The sequence below is a fragment of the Bos indicus genome, chromosome 2, assembly GCF_029378745.1.
Source record: "Bos indicus isolate NIAB-ARS_2022 breed Sahiwal x Tharparkar chromosome 2, NIAB-ARS_B.indTharparkar_mat_pri_1.0, whole genome shotgun sequence".
Lineage (NCBI taxonomy): Eukaryota > Metazoa > Chordata > Mammalia > Artiodactyla > Bovidae > Bos > Bos indicus.
In genome coordinates this window covers 85,271,817-85,288,945 of record NC_091761.1, presented here as the reverse complement: position 1 = coordinate 85,288,945, position 17,129 = coordinate 85,271,817, and the positions used below count along the sequence as shown (strand labels likewise).

Below are 17,129 nucleotides of genomic sequence, written 5' to 3'. Positions count from 1 at the left end.
TGTGGGTTTTTAATTTTAAAAGACATAAACAGGGAATTAAAATTTTTTTGCCTTCTGTATGGTTGTGGTTTTGAAACTGCTCTTGTTACGAGCAGTAGATGTTTTTAAATCCTCTTTAATTATAATCATGATACTGATAAATGCTTTTTCTGTGTTGAACATATGTGGCTTTAGATGAGTAAAACCTCAGTATTGTCTGAAAATCATAAGGAAATTTGGAACTGTAGAGAAGAAACATCATTAGAGGAATTTAATGCTTGTAGCATAATAATGAAGTATCTTTTAAAGTGATAAGTGAAAAATTATGAGAAATTCCATCATGGTGATTCACCCATATTTAGTAGTCTTCCTTCGTTACCAAAGTTTAACCTGAAGATAGTGGTGAGGAGCTATTTGAGAAATTTGAGATTTGAGAAAACAGTAGGACGCAAATACTATCTTAGGCGATGAGTGCAGTGAGAAGGAAAGAGGCGAAAGGGCCTGTGTTTGTAAGTGCTGTGGCTGTTTGTGTGGGAAGAAGAAATGCTTACTGGGGATTGATCATCAAATTGTAGGACTTAATGATTGATTGGCATAAAGTATGAGGAGTAGAGCCGAGTAACTTCACCTCTAAGGACTTATTCTGAGGAAGTAATTGAATGAGGTGAGGAGAGGTATTTTATATTGGAGATCACAAAACTCAGGAGCCTGACAAGTAACAGAAGTGAGTGAAGTAGGTAAGTGAGAGGCCCAGGGCAGGCTGGGAACTGAAGAGCCCTGTCTAAAGGGTGCCGCTGCTTCTTGGCATGGCTGATGGAGCATGTGGGAATGAAGGGACTCAACTGTTGCCAAACCCAGATTTTCTGAAAGAATGCAGTAACTTGGATTTCTTAAAAAAATCCTAACTTTTAAAGATGTAGACAGTTTACTGTTTTTTAACAGTACTGTGGCCCAACAAAGCGTATCTGTGGGTTAAATTGGTTTCCCAGTTTGTGAACTCTGACTTATATATATGAAGATGTTTACTGAGGGTTACTTATTAGAGTAAAAATTGAGGAATAACCTAAATGTCAAGCAGTATGGTTAAGTATAAACTGTGGAAAATTCTGAAAGAGATGGGAATACCAGACCACCTGACCGGCCTCCTGAGAAACCTATATGCAGGTCAGGAAGCAACAGTTAGAACTGGACATGGAACAACAGACTGGTTCCAAATAGGAAAAAGAGTACGTCAAGGCTGTATATTGTCACCCTGCTTATTTAACTTATATGCAGAGCACATCATGAGAAACGCTGGGCTGGAAGAAGCACAAGCTGGAATCAAGATTGCCGGGAGAAATATCAATAACCTCAGATATGTAGATGACACCACCCTTATGGCAGAAAGTGAAGAGGAACTAAAAAGCCTCTTGATGAAAGTGAAAGAGGAGAGTGAAAAAGCTGGCTTAAAGCTCAACATTCAGAAAACGAAGATCATGGCATCCGGTCCCATCACTTCATGGGAAATAGATGGGGAAACAGTGTCAGACTTTATTTTTTTGGACTTCAAAATCACTGCAGATGGTGATTGCAGCCATGAAATTAAAAGATACTTACTCCTTGGAAGGAAAGTTATGACCAACCTAGATAGCATATTGAAAAGCAGAGACATTACTTTGCCAACAAAGGTCCGTCTAGTCAAGGCTATGGTTTTTCCAGTGGTCATGTATGGATGTGAGAGTTGGACTGTGAAGAAAGCTGAGTGCCAAAGAGTTGATGCTTTTGAAATATGGTGTTGGAGAAGACTCTTGAGAGTCCCTTGGACTGCAAGGAGATCCAACCAGTCCATTCTAAAGGAGATCAGTCCTCGGTGTTCTTTGGAAGGAGTGATGCTAAAGCTGAAACTCCAGCAAAGAGTTGACTCATTGGAAAAGACTCTGATGCTGGGAGGGATTGGGGGCAGGAGGAAAAGGGGACGACAGAGGATGAGATGGCTGGATGGCATCACTGACTCGATGGATGTGAGTTTGAGTGAACCCCGGGAGTTGGTGATGGACAGGGAGGCCTGGTGTGCTGCAATTCATGGGTTTGCAAAGAGTCAGACACGACTGAGGGACTGAACTGAACTGATGGTTAAGTAAATAATAAATTTAATTGAATATTTTAACCAGTCAGAATGCCACTGAAGGCATGGGGAAATGTTGAAAGCCTAATATAAGTAAATAAAGCAGAACACCAAATTGTATATTTATATACTGATCACATACTTATAGCATAGAGATTGGAAGGGATAGTTGTTTTAAAATACAGAAATATGCATTAATCTCTTTCTTGTTATAATTTTTATATTGGTGTAACATTTCTTTTAAAATGGAGAAATAATTTTGGCCCTCTTACAAGTCTAAATTATTTTAACATTGTTTTAGAATGCTTAAAGGCCTTAGGCTACATGGAGCGTGCTGCCGAAAGCTATAGCAAAGTGGTTGATCTGGCCCCTCTTCATTTGGATGCAAGAATTTCGCTTTCCACCCTTCAGCAGCAGCTGGGTCGTCCCGAGAAAGCTCTGGAAGCCCTGGAACCAATGTATGATCCAGATACATTAGCACAAGATGCCAACGCAGCGCAGCAGGTAGACCATGCAATGTGGAAGTTTTTCTTGGTGGGCTATATTTTAGAATTTTCTTACATTTTAGAGACTTGAAGGATGTTTCTCCAGCTTATATCCAAGTTTAATTTTAGTATATTCAGTGTTTTTGAAAAATGATTTTGAATCTTAAGTTACAGTAACTTAACATTGTAATTATTAATGTAATTTATAGTTTTTAAAATGTTGGGTTTTAATTATTGTGGGAGATCACAAAGCAGATGTTCTTAAGGTTTAGTTTCTAAGACATAGCTTTTCTATGCAAGCAAAACAACTTGAAACAAAGGAATCTTGTCACTATCCTATGCTTATTTCCTTAGGAACTAAAGTTACTGCTTCAACGTTCTACTCTATTATTTTCACAAGGCAAAATGTATGGTTATGTGGATACCTTGCTTACCATGTTGGCCATGCTTTTAAAGGTAGGTAGTAATCTGTCTTTATATTAGCCTTGTTGACTTTTTAAATGTTTAGAATTTGGTTTAAACATAGGTCGTAACTATTTTGTAACTCCCTTTTAAACTTTTTAAAGTTAAAAGTCAGATAAAAGGCAGACAACCTAGAGATTAATGGTATGTAATTGAAATTCTACATGAAAGTATAAACGACTACAGACTGTAAAATAAAATCTTTGCTAGTACATATTTCGAAAAGTGAGAACCATCGTAGTGTCCGTTATTGGCCCTGTGGACACTACTGTGTGCCCATATTGTTTACTTTGCAAAGATGTTTTCTGGGTATGACATCCTTTCTGAGTCTGGCTTCTTACAGGGAGATAGTTAACTGTCTGTGTGTGTGTGTGAGATAAACATAATGTGAATGGCTGTCTTTTTCCTTACTAAGGTGGGTAGTGTGACTTGGACTCCTTTATTAAGGAAAAAATAAGTCTATTCATTCTCTTTTAGGTGTTCATATACACGATAATTGGTGTTTTATTCCCCTTACTAAAGAAGCTTTCAGACACATCTGTGATACTTGTTTCCCATAGATTTTCTTTAAAAAATTATGGACTAAAAATGCTTCCCTGGTGGCTCAGCGGTAGATAACCCACCTGCAATGCAGGAACCACAGGAGACATGGGTTCAATCCCTGGATTGAAGATCCCTTGGAAGAGGGCATGGCAACCCACTCCAGTATTCTTGCCTGGAGAATCCCTATGGACAGAGGAGCCTGGCGGGCCACAGTCCATTGGGTCGCAAAGAGTTGGACACAACTGAAGCGACTTAGCATACACGCACATGACTGAAAATTTCAATTATCTTTAATTCAGGTAGCAATGAATAGAGCCCAAGTCTGTTTGATATCCAGTTCCAAATCTGGAGAGAGGCATCTCTACCTTATTAAAGTGTCAAGAGACAAAATATCAGACAACAATGACCAAGAGTCAGCAAATTGTGATGCAAAAGGTAATTACTTTCATTTGCTTTATTGTGTAAAACTTGGCTGAGTTGGAAAAAAAAAACTCATGAAGTAGCATGTGACAGTAATCTTATTGAAAATTATATTTTCTAGTCTAGATCCCTTAGGAAAAATAAACTCATTTGGTGTTTTCAAAAAAGAAAGAAAGGTTGTATATAAATACTTCAGTGTAAGAAAATTAAAAAGCAGGTGTCTACTTAGATCCTTCTGTGAAAAAACTAAAACAATCTTTTGTGATAATTAGCTGATAATACAGATTGCTTTATTTGTCTGGTTACTTCGACTGCATATGTTAAGCTCTTCTTTGATAAATGAATTTGTCTCTGTTAAATTCGTTTCTGACAAATGTAGCAACAGTCATAGAAATTCTGCAAATAAGTTGCTTTGGCCCAATCTCAACTATGCGACTTTAAAACCATCTATTTTTAACTGGAAAAGGATCAAGGATGTTGGGTGACATTATTACTCAAGAGAACTTTGGAAAAGACCTAGGCTATAAGTCTAGCAGAAAGTTATTTCATTGTTAATCATGTCCACAGATATTAATTAAACTGTTGTTACCAATATGGCAGAGTGCAACGGACAAAGTTTTACAATCCAGATGAGCTGAATCTCTGTTAAGCACAGTAAGGACATAAGCAAGATGTTGTTGGGGAAGAGAGTCAGAGGATAGGAATGTGGGCTCAGATGCTCGTAATCTAGCCTTAGAGCCCTGCTGTCTCTTGAGTTCATTGATTCTGGGCTTAACCCAGTGTCTGCCCACATCATTTTGGACTATGTTTCCTCAAGTTACATTTTTCTCTGTCTGATCCTACCTGTTTCCTCTTCCACTGTTTCCTCATTTCAGGGTCATTATTGGTTTTTCTTAAGCTCATAAGGTCTTTGTTTTGTTATTAATAGTTTCATCATGATGAGGATCACATTATACCAGTGCATCATGGTAGGATTATCTCAGGCACTTGATATTACATGTATCTTTGTACTGGGGCTTCCAAGGTGGATCAGTGGTAAAGAACCTGCCTGCCAGTGCAGGAGATGCAGGAGATGTGAGTTCAATCCCTGGGTCAGGAAGATCCCCTGGAGAAAGAAATGGCAACCCATTCCAGTATTCTTGTCTGGAAAATTTCATGAACAGAGGAGCCTGGTGGGCTACAGTCCATGGGGTTTGCAAAAGAATCAGACATGATTGAGCACACACATACATCTTTGTACTAATTTTTCACTCAATATTTTCTCATGTTCTGGTCTCTTTGTAGCTGTTAAGGAATGTGTCATATTCCATTGGATAGTGGTTTTATAATTTGTTTAATCATTCCCTTTTTTAAAGTTATTATATGGTTTCTTTTGATAATTTTCTTTTCTAAGTAATACCATTGTTGTTTAGTCACTCGGTCGTGTCTGACTCTGTGACCCCATGGACTGCAGCACGTCAGGCCTCTCTGTCATTCACTGTCTCATGGAGTTTCCTCAAACTCTTGTCCATTGAGTCAATGATGCCATCCAACTAAGTAATACCATAGTGATCATCTTTGTGCCTATAGATTTATCTGTATTTCTGAGTAGTCATTTAGGATAGATTCTCAGATAAATATTGAATTGAAGGTGGTAAAAAAAATTTTATGGCTTTTGGTATTTCTCATAGGCTGTAAAAGGAAGGCTTTTTATAGACAAATAAGGGAGAGAAGATTAAGTATGAATTTGAAATCCTTTGTTGAGTAAACATTTGAATGCCTTGTATGTGCACATTCCCATATCTGACCTCAGTCATGGAAAGCACCCTTGCTCTGCCCTGAAGGTGCATATATCCAAGCTAGCACTGAAAAACACAAATGATGTAGCTGGACTTTACCGAGGATGAATCAGAAGTGAGGATTACCTGGGACTGCAGATTGTTTGTTAGGTAGAGCAGAGGGAGTCAGGTTGAGGGAGTGAAAAGAAGCCCCTCCTTCTCGTCATTGTCAGAAGATGGTGGCAAGAATTCAGTCCTCTAGGGCCTTGGTTATTCAACTTAATTTCACTTTGGACTAGATCATGTTAATTTTCTTTGTGATACTGCTACTTCTGTAAATATAGTATCCTAACTGATCTTCATTGGTCTCATTTTAGCAATATTTGCTGTACTCACGAGTGTCTTGACAAAAGATGACTGGTGGAACCTCCTTTTGAAGGCCATATACTCCTTATGTGACCTATCCCGGTTCCAGGAGGCTGAGTTACTTGTTGATTCTTCATTGGAATACTGCTCATTTTATGAAGACAAGCCAAAACGCAAAGAGTTAGAATACTTTGGTCTGTCTGCTGCAATTCTGGACAAAAATTTCAGAAAGGCATACAACTATATCAGGTGATTTTCCAATAACTTATTTTAATTAGATTCTTTGATGGAGCATGTATATTTACTTTGACTTAATTTTACATGCTCAAGATTTAGTAAGCTGTGTAACTCTTGCTTACAGATTAATTCGGTTCATTGGTGGTTCTTGGAAGCAGTATAAGAGAGCATACACTCCCATAAGAGATTTACTTAAACCTTTGTGCCTCAGTCTCCCCATTTTTTATGGTAAAACAGGCATCATAATATTACCACCTCATAGGTTATTGTGAGAGTTAAGTCAGTATGCATTATTATTCAGTGTTCATTGTACTGCATCTGTGAATGGGTTGGGAGAGGAGATAAAACTTAAACCTCTTGATTCTGTCTTTTTGGTTTAAACGTTTGTTGAAAAGCAGAAATAAGATGGAGAAACACTACATACCCCTTATTGAGGGTGGTGAATTTCAGTGTTGATAGGACAGCACTGAAGGGTTTCTTTCTTTTTTTTTTTTTTTTATTTATTTATTGATAAATAAAACATTTTATTAATAACTATGAAATTTAGTACCATTACTTTGTTACATAGATATGTTATTACTCTTATTTTTTTTTCTTTTAATTTTATTTTATTTTTAAACTTTATATAATTGTATTAGTTTTGCCAAATATCAAAATGAATCCGCCACAGGTATACATGTGTTCCACAGGTACACATGAAGGGTTTCAATCTTAAAAATCAAGAAGTTTTTTTCCTGTACACTACTTTTTACTCTCATTCTCTTTTTGCAATTTTAGAATAATGGTAATGGAAAATGTCAATAAACCCCAGCTCTGGAACATTTTCAATCAAGTTACCATGCATTCCCAAGAAGTAAGACATCATCGCTTTTGTCTCCGTTTAATGCTGAAAAACCCAGATAATCATGCCCTCTGTGTCTTAAATGGACACAATGCATTCGTGTCTGGTAGTTTTAAGCATGCACTTGGTGAGTGTCCTGGCACATGACTTTGTCTCCCTCTCTCTGCTTTGGTTTCTGTATCTCTGAAATGGAGATAACCTTGTAGATTATTGTAGAAATTAAATGAGTTAATATAAAGTACTTAAAATAATGTCTGGTACATATAGTAAGTGGTTTTAAGTATTCACAGTAATTATAATAAATATTTATTTTTCTTGTGATGCTTTGGTTTCAAAAGGCTAAAGTAAGTCTTTAAAGTAGGTCTTTGAAGTACGACTTTAAAGCGTGACTTAGGCTTGTTTGTTAAAATATCATGTAAGAAACGAGTTGCCAGTCCAGGTTCGATGCACGATACTGGATGCTTGGGGCTAGTGCACTGGGACGACCCAGAGGGATGGTATGGGGAGGGAGGAGGGACGAGGGTTCAGGATGGGGAGCACATGTATACCTGTGGTGGATTCATTTTGATATTTGGCAAAACTAATACAATTATGTAAAGTTTAAAAATAAAATAAAATTTAAAAAAATAAATAAAATAGATAACTAACAAGGACTACTGTATAATACAGGAAACTCTGCTCAATATTCTGTAATAACCTAAATGGGAAAAGAATTTGAAAAAGAAGAGATATATGTGTATGTATACCTGAATCACTTTGCTGTATACCTGAAACTTTGTATACTAATACAAAGAATTTGAAAAAGAAGAGATATATGTGTACGTATACCTGAATCACTTTGCTGTATACCTGTAACTTTGTATACTAATACAACTTTGTAAATCAACTGTACTCCATTATAAAATAAAAATGAAAAAACTCAAAAAAAAATAATAATTTTCATTAGTTATAGATGCTTTGCTAAATGATTTTAATTTGCTATAGTATAAAAAGGGACTTAAGATTCTTTGATAGTTTATTCCTTTAGGAGATGTCTTTTTTTTTCTTGCCTTGATTTATTTTTTTACGTATACATAGGGACTTAAGATTCTTTGATAGTTTATTCCTTTAGGAGATGTCTTTTTTTTTCTTGTCTTGATTTATTTTTTTACGTATACATATATCTGTTCTTTTTCAAATTCTTTTCCCATTTAGGTTATTATAGAATATTGAGTAGAGTTCCCTGTCCTATAGAGAGAGTAGATCCCTGTTGGTTATCTGTTTCAAGTGCAGTAGTGTGTATGTCAATCCCAAACTCAAGATTTATCCCCACCACCACCACCTTTCTGCCTTGGTAACCATGTTTGCTTTTATTTATTTATTTTTATTTAATTTATTTTATTTTATTTTTTAACTTTACAATATTGTATTGGTTTTGCCATATATCAACATGAATCCACACAGGTATACACATGTTCCCCATCCTGAACCCTCCTCTCTCGTCCCTCCCCATACCCTCCCTCTGGGTCGTCCCAGTGCACCAGCCCCAAGCATCCAGTACCGTGCATCAAACCTGGACTGGTGACTCATTTCATATATGATATTATACATGTTTCAGTGCCATTCTCCCAAATCATTCCACCCTCTCATATTTGCTTTTAGAGTCTGTGAGTCTGTTTCTGTTTTGTAAGTACATTCATTTGTATCCCTTTTTGAGATTCTGAATATAAGTGATATCATATGATATTTGTCTTTGACTTACTTAGCTTAGTTTGATAACCTCTAGGTCCACCCATGTTGCGGCAAATGGCATTATTTCATTCTTTTTAATGGCGAGTAATATTCCATTGTATGTATGTACCAGATCTTTTTATCCATTCATCTGTCAGTGGACATTTAGGTTGCTACCATGTCTTGGCTATGTGAGTGTGTATGTACCTTTTCAAACTGTGTTTTTCTCTGGATATGTGCCCAGGAGTGGGATTGCTGGATCATATGGTAGTTCTATTTTTAGTTTTTTAAGGAACCTCCATACTGTTCTCCATAGTGGCTGAACAAATTTAATTCCTACCAACAATGAAGGGGAGTTCCCTCTTCTCCACAGCATCTTCAGCATTTATTGTTTGTAGACTTTTTGATGATGGCCATTCTGACTAGTGTGAGACGAGTCTTTATAATTCTTATTAATAATTAAACAGAGGGAAAATTCATTAACCATTTACAGGAAATTTCTGTAATAAGGAACCAGGAGCAAGCAAGTAGAAAAATAGTTAACCAAAAGTTTAAACTTAAAATGAGGCATGTATCTCCTGCTGCTGGCAATAAAATATATTGCCAGATTCACTTCTGTGTATACTGTGATTTTGGCTGTTTAATGCTTTAATGTTTCTTGTGTATGGTTGCTGTTTTTATAGTTGTTCAGCCAGTAATCTTGAACATCAGATGTTGAAGCTTTTCTTCACTGTGTATACTTTTTTGGAATTATTAGTTTACTATTAAGAAAACTATATGTAAAAGAGATTAAAATAGAAAGTCCAAATGGCAGTCTACCATTTGTGCTGCTAAGGAGACTTTACAGTGCTGTTTCTTCTGGAATAGAAGTTTTCTTATCTATATGATAAATTATAGATCATTCCTTTACAAGAAAAATTTGCTAAAATTCCTCTCTCATACAGTTAGACTTTTGACATGAGATAATTTTTTATATAAACTATATGGAATTCATAAAACCCTGAATTTTTATCTTGTTATTAGATACAATTTAGCTCTTCTCAGGAAAAACAGTTGCTATGTTTGAGGCAATAATACCCATAAACTTAAAAAACAAAACTATTTTTCTCACCTCCATGATCTATCACATTAGCATCTATAAGACAGGTCTCAGTTAATTTTATGAAAGAATTCACCAACAGACACATTCCCTCATTAGTTTTTTAAAAGATTTGAGATCATAAAATAGATATATGATCACAGTTATTCAATTGTTTATTTTTGAAGTACTACTCTACTTGGAAATGTCAAACTATACCTTTAAAAAAGTTACTTTTGTACTCAGTTTTAATCATCATGGTCAAAATACGTTGATGGGTAAATCCTTCTCTTTTTGTTGTATGTTATATATTTTAAAATTCGTATTAATATGCATCTGGTTGATATTTTGGAATATAACCTTTGTATCTGTTAAAGTGATAGTAATGTTTGTTTACCTTAAACTATATTTGAGTAAGTGTTGAAGAAATAAGGAATGGTGTTTTTGTCCTGTCATCTAACATCACTGCTCATTTTTCAGGACAGTATGTGCAGGCCTTTCGCACTCATCCCCAGGAACCTCTCTATAACCTCTGTATAGGCCTGACCTTTATTCACATGGCATCCCAGAAGTATGTATTAAAGAGACATGCTCTTATTGTGCAGGTAATTCATTTGGATTCCTCACTACTTGATTTTATGTTCTTTAAAAATGAATATACTTAATGCTTTTATTTCCCTGCTTCAAAAGTAGTATCTGCTTAGTGCACCTGTTGGGAGTATCCATTCCTGTGTTCAGCACTCATGGATCAACATATAGGAGTACTCCTGGCCAAGACTTACACAGCCATGTGGAAGGGATGCACAGCCAGATCAGAAGAGAAGGGTCAGGCAGAATCTTAGGGAATCCTGTGCAGGCTTTCTTGTATTCTGGAGCCTCAGAGGCTTCCAGCCTTACAGGTCCTAAAGAGTTTTTAAATTAGTTTTTAAAAATAATACAGACATACAATAATGTATGGATACGTGCTTGTGTGACTGTTTCCTTACGTCATCACCACGAATTGCTCTTTTAAAGTCGTAGTTCATAAAGCCATTTGCATCACCTTTTTGTTTTCTTGTTTACCTCCTTAACATAGCGTGTCTCCCTAGTGAAAATACAAACTCCAAGATCCTCTAGTGAAAATACAAACTCCAAGAGGTCAGAGACCTGGTCTGTCTCATTCACCCCTGTATCCTCAGAACTTCTGCTTTTGTTTCAGTTTTCATGTTTGATGCATGTATATACCTGTTTTTTAAGTAATTAGGGAAGGAAAGTAAGTGTTCTTTCTTAGATATTTGTCTTTGAATTTCTCATTTTTAAACACATAGATTTGATTCTTCTGAGATTAATAGCTTGTCTGCTATTACTTAACAGAGAGCCATGTTTTTCAGTAGAAGTCATATTCATGTACTCAAATGGATTCATTTATCATGCAGAAAATATGACTTGTTTATTGAGCATACTTTTTATTCCTAGAATGCATTAATTCTAACAAATTCCTTAATTTTTATTATTTATTAACTTATGAAGAAAAATTTGTGACCATTTATTACATACCAGATCACCCAGGAAATAATTGCATTTTATTTTTTATACATACAAATCTGTTGATTTAATGCTCAGGTAATATATTTGCTTAATTGCTTATATCAGTTACTTGCATCTTGGCAGTTTGTAGCTTTCTGTGCATGGTAGAAGTTGAAGTTGCATTGAAGAGGAAAGTGAATACAGGAAGACGTGAAGAAGCAAGTTGCTTTTTTGGATGCTGTGACACACAGAGAGCCTGCTTCATTATAGCTATGCTCTGAAATAATCAGTTTCTCCATAAAGCTATTGAGTCAGAAGCTTTCAGAGGGGAAAAGAGAAAATCAAGTTTTTTAACATTAAAAAGTTATTAAGGCTCTGAGAGGTATATAAAAGGTACCATTTAACCAGAAAGGTCAGATATACTCAAGTGAGTTTGTTCCTGAGGATGCAACTTTCTAAATTATCATCATAAGAGCTTGGAGTTTATATTGTGGTCAAGCTTTTAGACATGTATCTCAAACCTAAAATTTTACTAGCCTCTAATGCCACAAAAACCAACTTGAAACCATAGAAATATATATTCTCTGTTTTACATTATGGGTCTTTGCTAGCTAGTTGTTACATTTGGCTTTGTTTTCTGTGAATTTTTTGTCTTTAGTTAAAAAAAAATATCTCCTTTACACTTTTGGAAGAAATCTGAACTATATTATGATATGACACTGTACCACAGACATATATTCTTTTAGGGTGAGACTGTCTTTAAAAAAAAAATTGGGGGGACTTCTTGGTGGTCCATTGGTTAAGACTCCACACTTCTAATGTAGCGGATGCGGGTTCAATCCCTGATTGGGAAACTAAGATCCCACATGCTGCACAGCGTAGCCAAAAATAGAAAATTGTATTCCTGCCCCTGCACTTGCTTGTCAAATGACTGAACTATTGAATTATTATTATTATCTTTTCTCTTTGGTAGGGCTTTTCCTTTCTTAATCGATACCTCAGTTTACGTGGGCCTTGCCAGGAGACATTCTACAACTTGGGCCGTGCCCTTCACCAACTGGGGCTGCAACATCTTGCAATCCACTATTATCAGAAGGCCCTGGAGCTCCCTCCACTTGTGGTAGAGGTACTGTATGATTTACTTTGAAAAACTGAGGAGACACTTCATCTATCGATAAGTTGCAGTTAGCTCAGTATTGTGGTGAAATTAATCATAGCTTATATATTAAAATGTATTCTCCCCTTACTGAATGCACTTATTTAATTATGTTCAGCAACAAGTAATTGTTTGACATCCTCACCTACTGACCTAATCAGCAACCATGTGGACACATATGACTTATGGTTATGACCCTTGCGGTTATCCTAAGATAGCCCCAGTGGTTTACAGGTTGAGCTGGTACACAGGAACCCTGAGTATTGAGTTCTGTAGCCATTATTCATTTTCAAGTTCAAAAATGTAGCTAACATACTTCTTTCTAGAGATTAAAGATCAGTATAAACATAGTTTTGTTTAAGTTAATGTAATATAGGGTGAAGTGTTGCCAATACTATGATAATCTGTGTTTAAAGCCTAATTTCTGAAGGAAAGTATGTTATCATTACTCAGTTTTAAAAATTGCACTCATAATCCCTCATTCCCTCACAACTCTTTTCTGTTACCCTTGTACAGCTTTAGTCGTTAGGCAAATGAGTACCTGCTCTTATAGTTCTGCTGATGAAATACATACACTTTTGTGTTCTTAACTTCATAAATAATTTATGTATTGCTCCTTAAGCTTTATAGGGCAACATTTTTCATTGATGCAGATGTTCTTAGTTGACTCCAAAATTTTGTGGGAGAAGAATAGGAATATAGACGTAATCTACTCCATTGAGGTAATTGGTTGGGTTATTTAAGTAGGAAAAAAAAGTAATAACACCCATAGGGTAGTCATTATAATCAATTTGGTGTATGCCCTTCTAGACCTATGTTTTATATGCCTTTCTGTTATATAGTACAGATATTTTTTTTCTCATCTGGTCATTTGTGTTATGATTTTTTTTCTACATGCAGAAGTTTTACATTTTTTATGAAGTCATATCAGTCTTTCTAGTTCCTACTTTTGGCATTTATTATACTTAAAAGGGCTTTTCCTACCAAGGTTATATTATTATTCAACTGTATTTTTTCTTCTATGGTTTCATTTTTTTTTTACTCTTAAATCCTAATTCATCTGGTGTTTATTCTGCTATGTCTTGTGAATGAAACTTTTTTTCTTTAACTTATTGGTTAGACATTTAAAAATATTTGATGAAACAGTTACTATAACAATTAACTGAAGTCAGCATTACCTGATAAAAATGTATATTCAAGATATATGCTTAGTTTTATAAATTTTTTCAGTAATATGAATTTTAATAGTTTTTTGAACACTTACAAAAGCTGTTTATTTGCCATAAAATTGTCCTGGCTGTCAGTTTGAAATATACTCATTTTTGTATTTTCCCCCCTAGGGTATAGAAATTGACCAGATAGACTTACGAAGAGATATTGCCTACAACTTGTCTCTCATATATCAGAACAGCGGGAATACTGGAATGGCTCAGAAACTTTTATTTACTTACTGTTCTATATAAAGCCCCTCAGCTGGGGAAGGAGCTTGGGCAGCTGCTGTGCATGGACCAGTATTTTCTGTCTCAGGGCTTATTATTAACCCCAAGATGGACATAAATTCATGATTATCTGTGTTTCATTTTTAATATGTGATAATTATCTTTTGATAGATTGGCAAAATTATCACTCCTACAAGAATTTTATATTGTTCTGTCATTTTCCTTTACCAGTTTTTTGTAAGTTGTCCCCCAAACTGAAGTGGACATTAGTAGCCATTGAACCAGCATTGAGTTGAGTACACTACTTTTTTTCCACACCATTTATTCATTTGTGTATGTAATACCACATATTAAACACCTGCTGTATACCAGGCACTGTAATAGTTGTGTTTGGAATACAGTAGTAAGAGAGATGTTACCTCTCAATACAGTTCTTTGAATACAGACCTTGAGCATATGTTTAGTTGAAAGAAATATTTGCTACATATGTATTTCTACATACATCATTGTTGTCAGTCATCCATTTTCTTAGTGCCCTGTTGTTATCACCGTAGTCTTTGAGATATACAGAAAAGGAGGTTGCTTAGTAAAAGAAAGACAAATTGGGACTCTGATGTCAGCACAATTATGTAATTCACTTTGCTCCTTGGAAAATTGTTTTAAATGGTTATGTGGTGGGAAGACAAGTAATTGAGCTAATCTTTTGTTTTTCACCTGCATGTATCTTAGCTATAAAGGCAGGCCTGGGAGGCTGGGCTTAATTCATAGCAACCTATTGTGATGCAAATTTTTTTTAAAAAAGCATTTTCAGTGTTTGGCTTTCTGGCCAAAAGAAAAAAAGAGAACTAGATTCAGTAACATGATCTGGTTTCCATTTTAAGATCACTAGGAATGTAGGAAGACTAGGGAATTTTATGTATGAAATAAAGTATTGCTGATGAAAAGACCCTGATGCTGGGAAAGAGTCAGGGCAGGAGGAGAAGGGGACGACAGAGGACGAGATGGTTGGATGACATCACTGACTCAATGGACATGGGTTTGGGTGGACTCTGGGAGTTGGTGATGGACAGGGAGGCCTGGCGTGCTGCAGTTCATGGGGTCGCAAAGAGTTGGACACGACTGAGTGACTGAACTGAACTGATGAAGTAGAAGCAGATTAAAAACCTTTTACTTATCTCAAATATTGTATATTATTGGGTCTAAGATAATAGTATTTGTTAGACATACTGTTGGTTTAATAATAGCTTTTTAGAGTTTCTTTTTAGGAGGAAACAAATGCTGTAGTAAATGTCCATGTGGATTTTAAGTCCCAGTCCACTTGTATGTGGAAAACAAGTATGAGACTTAGGATGAAAGAAGTACAGGGGACTTTAAGAATTCTTACCACTATTTACACTGTATATATAATTTTGTAGTTGAGAAGCAGAATTGGTATGTAATAAGTAAATGTATGGTACTCTGTGTGTGTGTATGTGTATATATAGAATTTAAATAAACTTTATTTTTGTAATTAAAGTTGTTTCATATGTTTATATATATTTGTTGTATTTCATGCCATTTGCAGGTAATGATAAAGCTGACTGTGATAGACTGCTTAGATAGATTAATGACTTGGAATCCTTGTGGAGTTGAGTACTCTGCATTCAGAGTTTCTCTCTTGAATTAAACTCACTGTGCTGTAACTCCAGGATCTGCTAAATAGCCTTGGAAGACACAGTAGATCTCTCTAGTAGTTATATAAGGGGGAAAAAAGCTGATAATTGCAAAAGTTTGTTTATCATTTAAGACTGTAACTACCATTTGCTGAGCGTTTTCACTATGCTACTGTGTTTTAAGTATGGTGCAGGATATTTTAGAGACCTTAACTCTGATTCTCTCAGAGAATCACCTGTAAGGAAGTTGTTATTGTTGTAGTTACTATCATCCCTGGCGTGCTGTGGTTCATGGGGTTGCAAAGAGTTGGACACAACTGAGCGACTGAACTGAACTGATTATCATCCCCGTTTTATTTAAAGAGATTAAATAGCATGCTGAAGATCACTAGCAAGCTACTCCTTGCTCAGAGATGTTCCTTTTGAGGAACTGCAGGAACATTTCCTGCAGTTCAGAGTAACAACTTAAAAAGTGAACATGTTTACTTTAGAAAGAAAAAGGAGATGGGCAGTTATTTTTTCTATCCTTCAGGCCTTCTATTTTTTTTTAATTAGAAGTTTTTGTTTTCTTTTTTTAATTTAATATTAATTTATTTATAATGTTGTGTTTGTTTCAGGTGTATAGAAAAGTGATTCAGTTATACACATATTCATTCTTCTTCAGATTCTTTTCCCAATAGGTTATTATAGAATATTGAGTAGAGTTTCCTGTATCATACAGTAGGTCCTTGTTGACTGTCTTACATATTGTTCAGTTGCCAAGTCTTGTCCAACTCTTTGTAACCCCATGATTGCAGCATGTCAGGCTTCACTGCTCCTCACTGTCTCCCAAAGTTTGCCCAAGTTTGTGTCCATTGAGTTTGTGATTCTATCCAGCCTCTCATCCTCTGCTGCCCTTTCTACTCCTTTTGCCTTCAGTCTTTCCCAGCATCAAGGTCTTTTCCAGTGAGTCGGCTTTTTGCATCAGGTGGCCAGAGTATTGGAGCTTCACCTTGGGCATTAGTCCTTCCAGTGAGTATTCAGGGTTGATTTCCTTTAGGATTGACTGGTTTGATCTCCTTGCTGTCCAAGGGACTCTCAAGAGTCTTCTCCAGCACCATAATTCAAAGCATCAACTCTTTGACACTCAGCCTTCTTTATGGTTCAGCTCTCAAATCCATACATGACTACTGGAACAACCATAGCTTTGACTAGATGGACCTCTGTTGGAAAAGTAATGTCTCTGGTTTATAATATGCTGGCTAGGTTGGTCGTAGCTTTCCTTCCAAAAAAGGAAGTGTCTTCTAATTTCATGACTGCAGTCACCATCCACAATGATTTTGGAGCCCAAGAAGAGAAAATCTGTCACTGCTTCCACTTTTTCCCCTTCTAATTGCCATAAAATGATGGGACCA

General features: G+C 35.9%; 1 protein-coding gene across 2 annotated transcripts in view; it reads left to right on the top strand.

The window, feature by feature from the left end:
* The window catches only part of GTF3C3 (general transcription factor IIIC subunit 3), a 32,643-nt gene extending 17,045 nt beyond the window's left edge, over nt 1-15,598 (top strand). The window contains exons 11-18 of one of the 2 annotated variants that reach the window (XM_019974313.2): nt 2,385-2,587; nt 2,923-3,024; nt 3,873-4,008; nt 6,128-6,365; nt 7,131-7,321; nt 10,463-10,587; nt 12,462-12,614; nt 13,985-15,598. In XM_019974313.2, the coding sequence (XP_019829872.2) occupies nt 2,385-2,587; nt 2,923-3,024; nt 3,873-4,008; nt 6,128-6,365; nt 7,131-7,321; nt 10,463-10,587; nt 12,462-12,614; nt 13,985-14,107 (1,271 nt within the window). In that variant the 3' untranslated portion in view covers nt 14,108-15,598. Of the gene's footprint in view, nt 1-2,384; nt 2,588-2,922; nt 3,029-3,872; nt 4,009-6,127; nt 6,366-7,130; nt 7,322-10,462; nt 10,588-12,461; nt 12,615-13,984 lie in introns of both variants that reach the window. The other variant, XM_070769711.1, reaches the window with a different exon arrangement.
* The last annotated feature ends 1,531 nt before the right edge of the window (nt 15,599-17,129 follow it).